We start from the raw sequence: 14,120 nt of genomic DNA, 5'->3' as shown, positions 1-14,120 counted from the left end.
GCCAAAGACATTTGTTACAAGTACATATATTAAAAAGGTTCAGTTTCATGGCCCCTTAAAAAAATAGTCTGTATCATCTGATTACAACGATTTTGAGCAAATAATATACTGAAATATCTCTTCAATCATGTATTAATTTTGTTATTAGGTAATAGCAGTTGCATTGCATGGTTTTTTTCACATCACACAGTTTAAAACTGTACACCTCCACAGGGAAACATAAATGTTGACAACTATCATAATATGCATCAACTCCCCCATCAAATAATTATGAGTCAAATTGATTATTTAACCATTTTAATTTGGATGGGGGGATGAAAAAAGATTTGTACGTTTTTGATGTTACTGTTTAGATTACAGGTGTGGACTGGTGGCTGGTAACGCAGTTATATCTAAGGAAGAGGTTTTAGGTATTCATTTTTTTGTACCGTCAAATTTATGTGGTACGCTATCATCGCATTTATCACTTAACAAATGCTACTGGAAATGGTTCCACTGTATTGAATTCCCAATGCAAAAACATACTTTCTTACCAAACTAACTCATTGTGAACTCTCACTATAGTAAAAACCTACAATTCTAAAATGGTGAATAAAAAACAAGAACATGTAAAATCAATAGGAACATGATGTGCTGTGGGCCAGATTGCTGCCATCTGGTGAAATAAAAAAAAAAAACAAAAAATAATAACATTGGACGTGGTGGTCAAGTAAATATCATGTAATAGTGCATTTTTTCTATTTTTTTTGTCACGTTTTTGGTCAACGTTTCATTTTTAGTTGTTTTTTTGTTTTTTTTTTTACAAGTAATGCTGCTTTTTATTACAGGTCCAATACCACTTCTTTCACTCGCCTCTCTAGCCTATGGTAAAGCCTTGTGAATATTTTGGCACTCTTTTTTCCCCCCTACTAGTATTAGCACTTACAGTAGTTGCGACACAATCCCAGAATACCTTCTTTATTATATAAATTCGATAATCTCCAACCAATCTTGGCTTAACAAGCTGTGAGTACACAAACTTAACTGTTTACTGTGGAATGAAGCACAAAGAAACAATAATTGTTTTTGTTTGAGTTCTAATGAATTTATTTGTTTTTGTAAAGCATTAGTTTGAAGACGTTTTGGTAGTCATGTAGCCCAAATATCAATGTCACAATAGCAAGCAACATGATTAATCTTACAGTTGATGTATATCCTAAGACAACAAAGCATTCTGGGAAGACGGGAATGAACAGTGTTGTGTGAATCCAGCTGGCAAAATTCAAAAAGAGGTATTACTACAGTTACCCACACAATTTTTTGGCAGTACTCGTTTAGTCTGTTCAGTGCTGTTCACCTGAAACTTTCCTTTAGTATTTCACCATTACTATAAAATGTTGGCAGGTGACATTCTAGTTCAACCAGAAACATTCACATACTTGACTGGTCCAGTTTGTAACGCCACCAACAGGTCAAAAGCTGACCAAGATACAAATTAAAGTCACTTTTTGCATGCAGTGCTCCTTGGTTCCTCTTCATACATAGCCTTTGTTTCCTCCAGGCCGAGCTGTGTAACTTGCAGTGTAGTGTGAGTCCTTTAGGAGGGCAGTCTTTGCACAATAGCAACGATCCCCACCAATAATTAACAGCGCCAGCGCCGAAGCAGGCCCATCCAAATAAACAATGAAGCTCCCAAACTCTTTCTTCTGTGTGCGCTGACAGGTCATAGGGTTGTAGAAGTCCCTTGGATATAACCTGTATTGGCCGTCCAGGCAGACAGGAATCAACCAACCCAGAACTCCAGCCAACGATGAAGAGATGAGCTCCTGAAATTATATCCCACGTTGGGCCCTTGGTGCCGCTGCTCGGTCCTCATTATAACAGTTGGTGGTGCACTTTCCCATCCAGCTCGACGCACACAGCAGGATTCCAAAAGACACCCACTAGGTATGGAGATGACAAGGACTCAGGGAGCGACGACCGCCGGCCTGTCGATCTGAGCATGAGGGCCAGGCATGGAGTCATTTATCACCTTACACTGCATTTCTGTCCGTGGTCGCTCTGCACCACACAGTTCATCCAGATTCACTTCCCAGCGGCGGTTGTCGTTTGCGCCAGTGACTAATTCGTGTCCAATGCATGAAGCGCCGTGACAAGCCACATATAGGGAAGAGCACAAAACCACGATCACCCCGTCATCCAGCCGATGAGGATTAGGCAGGGCCTATGCCCCAGCTCACTGCAACCCTGCATGATACCATGCTACCACGCTGCTTAGGTAAAAGAATAGGGTCTTTGTTGGTCTCTAGAGATGACTTTTAAGGTGCACCAATGTTAACCAGAGGACGGGTTAAAAGCCCGAGTCCGGCCCACATTTTGTTGCATGCCAAAATGAAACAAAGGAAGGGCCGCACCGCATGAATCACTCTCAGGGTGCACCGTGAAACTATTATTTTTGCTCCCAGGCTGTGGTGTCCATAATCAAGCAAAATCCCCGTGACAAGCCTTGACCTCTTAACTGCATTAGGGGTAGGATTTGTTTTTCGCTGAACAGGACAATTTATGTGAATCACAAATTTCATAGTATTTCAGTAGTGTTTTTACATTAGCGTGACTCGATGGGTCAACGACGATGGAAAGTACCAGCTTTTTAAGAAAAAAGCATAAGAGTATAATCCAGTGGAATAAAGGCAGCAACCAAACTTAACGTCGATACCGAACAATGGGTTGTTCCCAAGGCAACGTGAAGGTGTTTGGTGACGATGGAAGTAACATATCATAACTAAGGTCAATACATTAAATTGAAATAAATCGAAATAATGTCACAAAAGGGATAAATAGGGTGGGATTAACCCCTTACGAGTACACCCACCCATGCAACACACACCTGACTGCACAGTCATTGATTCACTGTCTTTTCTCCATTTTGCTAATTGCAGATAAAGCTTTAGCTTAGGGGAGGAGGCCTGTCTTAGAGATAATGTATGTGACAATCGTACCATTCCAATCTGTCACTAATAGGTGTTTTCTATAAACCTTAGAATCATTTCAAGCAAAGCATATCACATGCCAGGCCTCTCGCTCCAATACTTTGGGTTATAACGCATACATTCTTTACTCTCACGAAAAGACAGTGAAAGCAGGTTGCTTGAATAAAACTGAAAAACTCTTGTCATACTTCAAATTTTCTAAACAGAAGCACCTTCTAAATAGACAACTGAATGCTAAATGAGAGAAAAAACAACATGTAGTTGCTGACCTGGTTTTCCAGTGTCAGAAGAGAAAAGAGAGATGCAATCTTTCCTAAAGTCACCTGGCAGCACTATATAGTTAAAAGAACTAAAAAGTGTTCACTGTCCAAGAGTTTGCAGACCATTTAGAGGGCACATGGTAAAAGGGTAATGAAAGTCAATCCCAGGTGTTTGCTGTGTGTAGCAAAATAGAAAAAAGAGGGACAGTAGTAAGGGATATTTCATTGTTTCATAAATGAAAAGAAGGCTCCTGTTTGGTGGCCAGGAGGACAACAATGGCTCTATTTTACATGGCAGCTCATTAAATCCCCTTGGATTTTGGCCAGGAGAAAGGGAACGGTTCACCACACACACACACACCACACAAACACACCCACACACACACACAAACACACATACACACAGGGGCACACAACACACACCCCACACACACAGGTAAGGAATGTATGCAATTAAGGATTATGACGGAAAGATGGTCTGCCACAGATTACCATTCTCAGATGGGTTTCGTAACGGAATTCTTTAAAAAAGGCTCTCTAGAAATATCAAACATTTCAATAGAAAATCGTTGATTCATTTAATTTAAATACAAAGACAATCAACAAATCAATGTTGGTTAAACTGATTATGTAATGCAGAAAAGCCATAATCACAGGGACCATAATGACGGGAATACAGACGACTTCAACATTTTGCAGTCTGTTTCGAACATAGTCAAGTGGATCATAGTTAATTTAAGTTGGGTGTGGGTTTATGTCCTATCATGTGTACTCTGAAGACATGAGTTAGAAGCTTCTATCTACATGCTTAAGGGCTTTCCAAACTCAGTAAGGCTCTTGTTAAAAAAAACCATCCTAAAACCTTTGATTTATGGGCAATGTTTTACACATATGGAAAGATATGATGTGAAAAGACAGCTCAGTTTGTAATATATGTCAGAAGAACCATTTTCATAAAGTGTCCAACTTAGAAACCTGGGCAGAATATGCAAAGATATTTTCATATAGAAAAACACTAATGTCTTACAACATTAAATTGGCATAAATACACATAAATATACGTTCCAGCAGTGAGTCATCTGTCCCACACTCTGTTGACTCTTGTGTACCTTACTATAATGAAACTGTAAATACATTTTCTTCCCCCTGGGGCAGTATGTGTGGTGATGTCAGAGAGTTTCAAACCCTGGGCTCATGGGATGGTAGACAGAGTTTCTACGGATGATCACAAGACTGTGATAGCGATCTATAAGAATGAAAGGACTGATTGAGGTCAACAGTGCTTTTCTAAAGATCAAGCATGACCGAACAATTGAGAGCGACACAACACTTGAGAGCACATTGATGCTTGACCCACCGCCGCCCAACTACTTACAGACTGCTGGGGTTTCTAAAACAATTAAACATATTAAAAGAGAAAAATAAACAGTGGTCCTACAGATCCTAAAGAGCACAAAGAACTTTAGGGAGATTCTTTCAGAGGTAAGAAGGCTTTGGAGATGTGAATTGTTCTTCTTCTATTTCTGAAGGTATATTTGATGTACTGAAAATTTAATCTAATCCAAAAGCAAAAAAAAAAAAAAAAAGCAAAAAAAGAAAGAAAGGCACAAATAAAAATATGAATTAAGTATACTTATTAGAAGAATATGCTACAACTGAGAATCACTGGACAAGTTGTTTGTAACTAAAGCACAGTAATATACTTAGCATACATAAATAGGTTGAATCTAATTTTTACAATTTTGCAGCATTGCTGGTGGACTCTTCTCCACATTAGGTGCTATAAACGATATCAACAATCCAGTTTAATGAAAAAAAAAAAAAAAAAACACACTATACCTGTGATTATTATTTTTGCAAACTGATATGGTTTGTAGTCACGTTTATGCGGCACTTTCCACACGCCTAAGTGTCCACTGACTGACGCTTAGGCGATTAAAGTCCCCATGAAATCACAAGTAAAGTTTTTTTGGGTGTTAGTATCCCCTCTATTAGTCTTAAGGTTATACTATAGAGGCAGTCGTGACTTCAAAACAGTGTAAAAATTTGACTATAGATGATATAGAGCATTCAAAGGCTTGCAGTTCGTCACTGCCGCCAAAACGTGGCTCAAACGATTTTTTTGAGCATCACATCGGACCCTTCATCTTCTCATCAAATCTTCTGACAAAATCAAAACATGCTCTCTAGACCGTTCACAACGCGGCCCCCCCGCCCCCTGCAAGTTTCTGACCAATCAGATGCTTCTGAAAACAGTGCCGGCTTGAGACCGGTCACTTGCTGATTACAGACGGTAGTATTTCCTGGATAGCGAATGGCTCGTAGTGCACAATGTAGGTGAAGGGAACGATTCCAAACAGTGGAAATAAGATTTTGGATTGGTGCAAACCAAAGAGAGGTCTGATTTTCACATTGTTCATGTGAAACTGTGGCAGCGCAACTGTCTGATCCGGATTTGGCTCAGTCCAGAGACGCAATCGCACGGAGCGGAACCATATCTGCGATGGTTGGCATACAATTAAAAAACTTTTACAATACACAGCCTCAGCATGATTATGACCACTATTTTGTTTTACTAAGAGTTTCATGTTGAAATCTAGGGGGTAAATCTATTAGACTGTGGCTGTCAAATGCGGTTTACCAGAGCTCAACGGCTCTGGCCCGAGCAGATAAAAACACAACACTATTGGCTATTTTAAAAGGGGGCAGGGCTGCTTGACTATGTAACACCCCTCCTCCTGTTTCAGTTGAAATTACGTCACCACATAGAATAATGCTGCTATGTTTCAAGGCACTTCAGGGGACATTTAAAGTATGTGAAATTTTCTCTGAAACAGTGACACGCTTCGCAACATTTTATTTTATGTTGTTGTTACGTGTTACGTTCGGAAATGAAATGTACGGTGTGAAGGCGCCTAACTATTAAGACTTTATACGCATTATTTTTAAATAAATTTTCCACCTCCACTAAACCATACCCTAAACCTTGACGATAATGTTAACAAAAGCAAAGGAAAAGAAAATAACAATTTTATGAACCAACCATGCCATTTTAGCTGATTTCAGATAAAGATAAACCATTTTTAATTTCATTTTAAAATTGGAAAAACCAATGACAACATTATATATTCTAAAATCTATTATACAGTAGGTGGTCTACTGTAAAAACAATAGTTTAAAAAAAAATCAGGAATCATAATACTGAGCAAAAATATCCACTGCACTGTTTTCCCCTCCCATTATGAGGCTGTAAGCCTTAAATGATCAATGAGCTGTACTGATCATGAGAAAACTATCGTGAAACAGGTTCACACTCCCACACCAATTCACAACATGCTGTGCTTATATTAAAGGCAGGCTATGTAATATTGTAAACATAAACAAACCTGGAAAAAAAAAATGTCACTCGTTAGGCATGTCACTTGTTTTACCAGTGTCTGTCTTGTTTAACGTTTTTTTTTTTTTTTTTTTTTTTTTTGACAGGCTACTTTCAGGTTTCAAAGGCCAATTCTCAACTGTTCCATTTCTCTGTTGGTGCTTTAGAAAATATTCCATATTTTACATTACATGGTACTTTAATATCCATGTACTTTTGACACTCTATGGGTCCTGATATGTTGTTACACAGTTGTATAAAGTTTTTACTTGTATTTTGTTGTATTGTTAAAATAGTTTAATGTGGTGTATGTGTGTATGTATATATGTATATGAGTATTTTTTAGATTTTGATTGTAGCTTTACCCGTTTTTATTTTTTTTATTTTTTATACACATGCTCAGTCTCAGTGGAATTTGAACTATTATTTAAAGTACTAACATTAAGATTATTCAGGGTTAAATTAAACTTTAAGCCAAGCAAAACATCCATCAAACTACAGCAAACAGCAGGTATCTTCTAGCTCCCTCTATCAGTGAAAGGCAAAGAATGTAAACACACAACACATGCTGTAGACCATCTGCATACTGTACACAGAGCCCAACAGAATTAAATCAAAAACAGTAACCATATGCCATGAAAATATATTTGTTTTTTATCAGTTTGATTTTACTCTAAAGTTGAGAGATATCTAACCAGGTGCACAATGTTTTAGCTTTGATAACAAAAGTGAATCTCTTCAAGATAGAAACACTGGGAGAACTACAGCCATCTGAAACCAGTCTACAATATTAAATTTTTTCCATTACTTTTTAGTCTTAGCTTGTGGGATTCTCATCTCTAGTATCATCGATTTTTTGAACGGCTGTTTCATGAAAAACCTGACCTGTGTGTAGTTGGAAAAATTAACTATATATTTAATTGGTGGAATTTAGTTTCTGTGAAGGAATCAAATGTACCCTGGATGGGTACATTGAATCCATCAACCCCCCCAAAGCTTCCCCAAAACTGAGTCAAACATTTCCCTTTGTAAAGTAAGGTAACTCCACACAGAGAAGGCCATTGACTTTCTCTCAATAAACTAACTTGCTGTAATTAATAGTTTGTAAGGTAGTTGTTAACTTTAGGTATGGGGGTAGGTTTAAGTGATCTAAAATATGTTTATGCTGAATAAGGCATTAATATGTGCTTTATAAAATCTAATAAAACAGCCAATATGCTAGCAATATGAATGCAAATAAGCAAATAGTTTTTACTGAGAATAAGTCCTTAAAATAAAGTGTTACTGGCTAATACTGTAGAGATCTACCGAGTTCTTGGGTTGTGCCTCAACATTATGATAAGTATCACGAAACAGTGGGCTTGCTGCAGTTTGCCCAGATAAAATGAGAGAGAAAAGAAAAATGGATATAAGATCGTTTTCAGTGCACCGAAATGCCAAGTAAGTACAAAAAGTCCCCATATTAAGGCACAATTTGGCCTCAATTAAGGCACAACGTCTCTATGTCCTCTTCAAAAATTGCTAGAGAAATGTTTTTGTCCCTCACCCCAATTGCTCATCAGTGGCGGGGAAAGAGTGGAAATATTGAAAGAATCTAGTATTTACAATGTAGTTTTAGAAACTTAAAATTTGTTAGTAAAACCACTGTATTATATTTACATTATGAAAAAATAATATTTGTATAATCACTATTTTATTAAAGTCTGATGACACATTGAGCCCAATTTTGTGAGGCAGAGTGTCAAACATTGAAACATTAAACACTGAAATTCTTCCCCGATTCCCTTGTGGTATTTTTAGAAAGCTTTAATTAATGCAGCATTTGCAGCCAAGGGACTAACTTATTTCAGGTTCCCTCCACGCTATGGTTTCAAAGCTATGAATTCAAAAGACAATACGATATGTTGGCTGCACATTATTTGTCGTGGTGATTTTAATCACTCCAACTTAAAAGACAGTGCTCCCCAAATTCCATCAGCATGTTTCCTGCCACACTAGAGTAGATAAACTTTGGATCATGTTTACACAAACATTGATGGAGCCTACATCGCGACCCCCCTGCCCACCTGGGACAGTCTGATCACCTTTCTTTGTTTCTCACCCCTAAATATTTCACCCCTCATCCACCATGTTGAAGCCATCTGTGAGGACCATCAAAGTGTGGCCAACTGGACCAGACTCTTTACTTCAGGACAGATTTCAATACACAGACTGGAGTATGGTTTGCTTCTCAGGCTGCCTGTGGCTCTCACACGGACATTGATATCTATACCTCCTCTGTAACTGAATTACATCAACACCACCACAGTGACAGTGTTACAACAGTGAAACAGATCACAATGTACCCTAATCAGAAGCCATAGATGAACAAGGAGGTGTGACTCCTGCTGAAAGCCCACAACACTGCCTTCAGGTCAAATGACGCTCAGCCCTACAGCAAATCCAGGGCTAACCCGAGGGCAGGCGCATCAAAAAGGCCAAGTACTGCTACAAGCTAAAGGTAGAGGAACACTTTTTCAACTCTGATCGCCGACGCATGTGGCAGGGCATCCAGGTCATCACAGACTACAATCCAAGCAACTCCACTCCAACGGTCACAGACGTCTCTTTCCTTAACGAGCTGAATGACTTTTATGCTCGCTTCGACAGTGACAGCAAGGAAATGGTCACCAAGATCACACTCTCAGCAGACCACCAACCCGTCAAATGCACCTCCACAGATGTCTACACTGCATTGAGCCGGATCAAATGCATTTAAGGCTGTTGGCCTTGACGGCATTCCTGGACGTGTGCTTAGGGCATGGGCAGAGCAGCTCGCAGGGGTCGCAGGGGCACTGTCTCTCACCCAAGCAACTGTACCAAAATTCTTTAAGTCCACATCCATTGTGCCAGTGCCAAAACACTCCTTCCTGACGTGCCTGAATGACTACCGCCCCGTAGCACTCACACTATTGTTATGAAGTGTTTTGAGTGACTGGTCCTAGCACACCTCAAGAACTGCCTCCCAACCACACTGGACCCACACCAATTTGCCTACCGTACCAATAGGAGCATAGAGGATGCAGTATGCACAGTGCTGCACTAGGTACTCACACACTTGGACAATAACAACCAACCTGTCCTCCAACTAATACGTTTGTATAGGTCGTTTGTCCAAATCCCTGAAATAGGACCCATCAGAGCGTATACTACAATTGTGCCCCATCGGCAAAAAAGGTCGTTTTCATATTAATGTTTTGTACTCTTTTATTTGCACTGTGATTTGCGTTTCGTGTAGCTCAGTTGGTAGATTATTGCGTTATACCTTGATATGCAATCATACTATCATGGGTTCGATCCCAGAGAACGGATGTGCACGTAAAATGTATATGCTTTTTGTTGAGGACAGGCTCATAACAACACATATGTACAGATGTTGTTTGCTGACTTCAGCTCAGCATTTAACAATGTCATTCCCGCCAAGCTGACCACAAAACGTGGAGACCTGGGCATTAACACCTCCCTCTGCAACTGAATTATGGACTTTCTGACCAACAGACCTCAGCATGTTAGATCAGGCCACACATGCTCCACCACCATCACACTCAACACCGGCGTACCACAGGGCTGTGTGCTGAGCCCATTCCTCTACCCCCTCTACACACACGACTGCAAGCCTGTGCATGGATCCAACTCCATCATTAAGTTTGCAGATGACATCATGGTGATTGGCCTCATCAGAGACAACGACGAGACTGCCTACAGGGAGGAGGTTCAGCACCTGGCTGCATGGTGCGCTGACAACAACTTGCTCCTTAACACCAGTAAGACAAAGGAGCTTATTGTGGACTTCAGGAAGAAGAAAAGAAGCACACATGACCTCATCCACATTAACAGGATGGTTGTTGAATGTGTCTCCAGCTTCAAGTTCCTGGGAACCCTACATCTCGGAGGACCTGTCCTGGACCCACAAACACCTCCAGCCTAGTCAAGAATGCTCACCAGTGCCTCTTCTTCCTTAGGACACTGAAGAAGAACCAGTTGTCTTCAGCCATCCTGGTGAACTTCTACCGGTGTGCGATCGAGAGCATCTTGACCAGTTGTATTACAGTCTGGTATGGGAATTGCTCAGTTGCTGACTGCAAGGCACTGCAGAGGGTGGTGAAAACTGCCCAACGCATCACAGTGACAACACTTCCTGCTATTGAGGACATCCAGAGAAAACCGCTGTCTACGTCGAGCTCGCAGCATTCTTAAGGATTCTTTTCACCCTGACCATAGACTGTTTAACCCCCTGCGATGCGCTTCAGGAGCCTCCGGAAAAGGACCAGCAGACTCAGGAACAGCCTTCTCCCTACAGCTGTCTCCTTACTGAATTCTGCCCGCTGACCCCCCCCCCCCACACACACACACACACACCACTACACACTCCACACCCCTCCTCATCACTACATCTGGTTTACCAAAAAAAAAAAAAAAAAAAATCTGTTACACTTGTTATTACTTGCACTACTGTCTGTACATCCAGAATACTGAAATGATCCATTTGCACACTGGAATATTTTTCTATGCACTTTTTTTTTTAAATGTCCATTGGACTAGTGTTTTGTACAGCTTAATGTATTGCTTACATATTTGCTTGTAAATGATGTTCATATGTTCATAGTTTCTGTTTATAGTGTACATACACTTATTACATAATCCATCTGTATAGTATGTTCATAGTACACCTATCTGTATATCATGCTGATAGTATTTAAAAATCTGTAAATTATGTCCATAGGACTGCCTTATCTGTATATTTATTGTACATTTGTAACATATCATAGACACTGTATATCATGTACTTACTGCTTATTGCACTTCTAGTTAGATGCTAACTGCATTAAGTTGCCTTGTACCTTACATATGCAATGATAATAAAGTAGAATCTAATCTAATCTAATCTAGTCTAATCTAATCTAATATAGTATGATTTAAATTTATGAGCACTTAATGGTGTGTTTGTCATTTTCTGTCCCATAGCAAACACAATAAAAAAATTATTATTACGCAATGATAAAATAATGACAAAATCATTTTTTTTCCCATTCATTTTAACATTTTAATGTTTACTCTTAGGTAGTGCTGGAATTAATTGAAATGACCAGCACCACAATCAAACAGAACAGAATGAAACTGTTAAATGTAATTTCAAGTAAATCGGTAAAACAAACTAACTTAACAAAGTCAGCCTATCAATTCTATGAAGTATACGTTAATAATGCATGTTTCCATGTCTATGCAAATATATGGAAAATGTAAGTGTGTTAGAAGCACACTTCGCGTATAGTATGGATACTCCCAAGATCCCACTGGATTATGTGTCTTACTCCTGAAAACAAAGAGATGAATTATGTGATTCAGCAGATTTTCTCAAGGACACATGAGACACTAGATTTTAATGTGGGACAAAATATATACTTTTATACAATGTCATGGCAGGCAGGGCCCTGAAAGATCAAGCTGAAATCTGATCCATATAATTATTGGGGCTGAACAAGTAAATAAGACAGAAATGTTAGTTCTTTTTAATGCATTGTTTTTAATAGTTTATAATCTTCCTTCTTAGGAGAACAATCAAAATGAAATCAAACAGTTTTTTTTACCAATGACATGCACGATACATGCTGCTATTCTTCTATTCTTCCTCATTGTCGCAATAATGCCATCCTGTTATAAGCAAAGTGCTACAAAAAGCCCCTGTTTCTCTTGTATCACACAAACCACCCCCACGATGCCATCTAAGACTCCACCTTCCATCTTCTCTTAGCTGTATAAAGAAGGTAGAAACCGTATCTCTCTCTCTCTCCCTCCCTCCCTCTCTCTCTCTCTCTCTCTCTCTCTCTCTCCCTTTCTCTCTCTCTCTCTCTCCCTTTCTCTCTTTCACCATTTCTTCATTTAAGCAAATCTCCAAGTCTCTAATATCAGAGCTAATCCTCAGAGCTGTGTCCTGGATCCTGAGCACCACAGTCTGTGACACAGAACAGAAAACAGCGAAGCGCGATGGCTTCAGCCGGCCTGGAGATCCTGGGGATGATCCTGACCGTGGCCGGGTGGCTCGGCGTGATGGTTGCCTGCTGTTTGCCCATGTGGAGAGTAGCGGCATACATAGGCCAGAACATCGTCATCACGCAGATCGTGTGGGAAGGTTTGTGGATGAGCTGCGTGGTGCAAAGCACAGGACAGATGCACTGCCGAGTCTACGACTCCATGCTGGGGCTTCCCGACGACCTGCAGGCTTCCCGGGCTCTCACCGTTGTAAGTACGCTGCTCGGCGTGGTGGGCATGGCTCTGGCAGTGGCTGGAGCAAAATGCACCAACTGCACCTCAGATACAGCAAACAAGCCGCGCATTATGCTGGCAGCCGGGGTGACGTTTATAACGTGTGGGCTGCAGCTACTAGTGGCCGTCTGTTGGACAGCTAACGGCATCATCCTGGATTTCCACAACCCGATTCTAGAGGAGACTCAAAAGAGGGAGTTTGGGAACTCGCTGTACTTCGGATGGGGCGCCTCCTGCCTGCTGATCCTAGGTGGAGCCATTTTATGTTGTTCCTGCTCCTCAAATTCACAGAACAATGCCGTGCCGACAAGAGTAGACTACTCAGGGGTCAAATCTATGGTGGTGAATGGATATGACAGGAGAGACTATGTTTGAGGGGTCTGAATCTTTGCACATGAAGGACCTTGAGAGAAAAGCCAACAAGATGTTAAATGACAGCAACAAGCATTCAAATGTCAATAACACATTAATGACTGGTGCTGAACTTTGATTACCAACCTGGCGCCTGTTTTTATTTTCATTTAATAATGTATTTGTTACTGTTGCAATAACTTTGTGTTTTGATCTAAGTTTAGCATGATCCAAATGCTAATAGGTGAATAATCAGTTGTTCTTTTATATCACTGAAATTGTGATAATAAATGCTGATTTTCCACTCATATTGCAAAATGAATGGTTACACTTTTATTTTGAGTCCCCTTAATACATTCTAATAACTATAAGTAAATTCGTAACTAACTCTCACTAGTGTATTTGTAGACTGTTAGGTTAGGTTTAGAGTAGAATAAGCTGACATGTATGTGCAAAGTTACTTATAGTTATAGAATGTCTAAAGTGGATTATTAAAATAAAGTGTTACCATATTAATTAATGGACAAACATAGCTGAATTTATTTAAACGGGCATTATATAACATTAAATCAATACAGCGTAACTGTAGCAAAACAAAAAAAAGAGTGAGGCAAAGAGTGAAGCAAAGGATGTCAGCAAAACAGTGCATTTTGTAATAATTTGAAACCAATCCCTCTCTTAAAGGTCAACCACAAATATAAATGATACTCTCCGTGTCGGCCCAGACATGAATGGAGACAATGCGCTGGTTGTTCTAGTAAATCTCTAAACCTCTTTGTGCCCAATTCTTTAGTCAAGAGAGTGTAACTGAGACTTCCACGGGTGAAGATAAAAGCACCTGCTATGTTACAGAGAAGATGC

At 39.8% G+C, this 14,120-nt stretch overlaps 1 protein-coding gene across 1 annotated transcript; it reads left to right on the top strand.

Moving 5' to 3' along the window:
* The first annotated feature begins 12,608 nt into the window (after positions 1-12,608).
* Positions 12,609-13,602, top strand: LOC109113741 (claudin-9-like). The gene has a single exon (XM_019126559.2). It carries the CDS (start codon positions 12,630-12,632, stop codon positions 13,281-13,283), a length of 654 nt encoding a protein of 217 aa, XP_018982104.1. The 5' UTR covers positions 12,609-12,629; the 3' UTR covers positions 13,284-13,602.
* The last annotated feature ends 518 nt before the right edge of the window (positions 13,603-14,120 follow it).

This window comes from Cyprinus carpio, chromosome B4 (genome assembly GCF_018340385.1).
Source record: "Cyprinus carpio isolate SPL01 chromosome B4, ASM1834038v1, whole genome shotgun sequence".
In the NCBI taxonomy this organism is placed as follows: Eukaryota; Metazoa; Chordata; class Actinopteri; order Cypriniformes; family Cyprinidae; genus Cyprinus; species Cyprinus carpio.
Note: the sequence above shows the minus strand (reverse complement) of the source record. Positions and strands in the feature narration are given on the sequence as shown.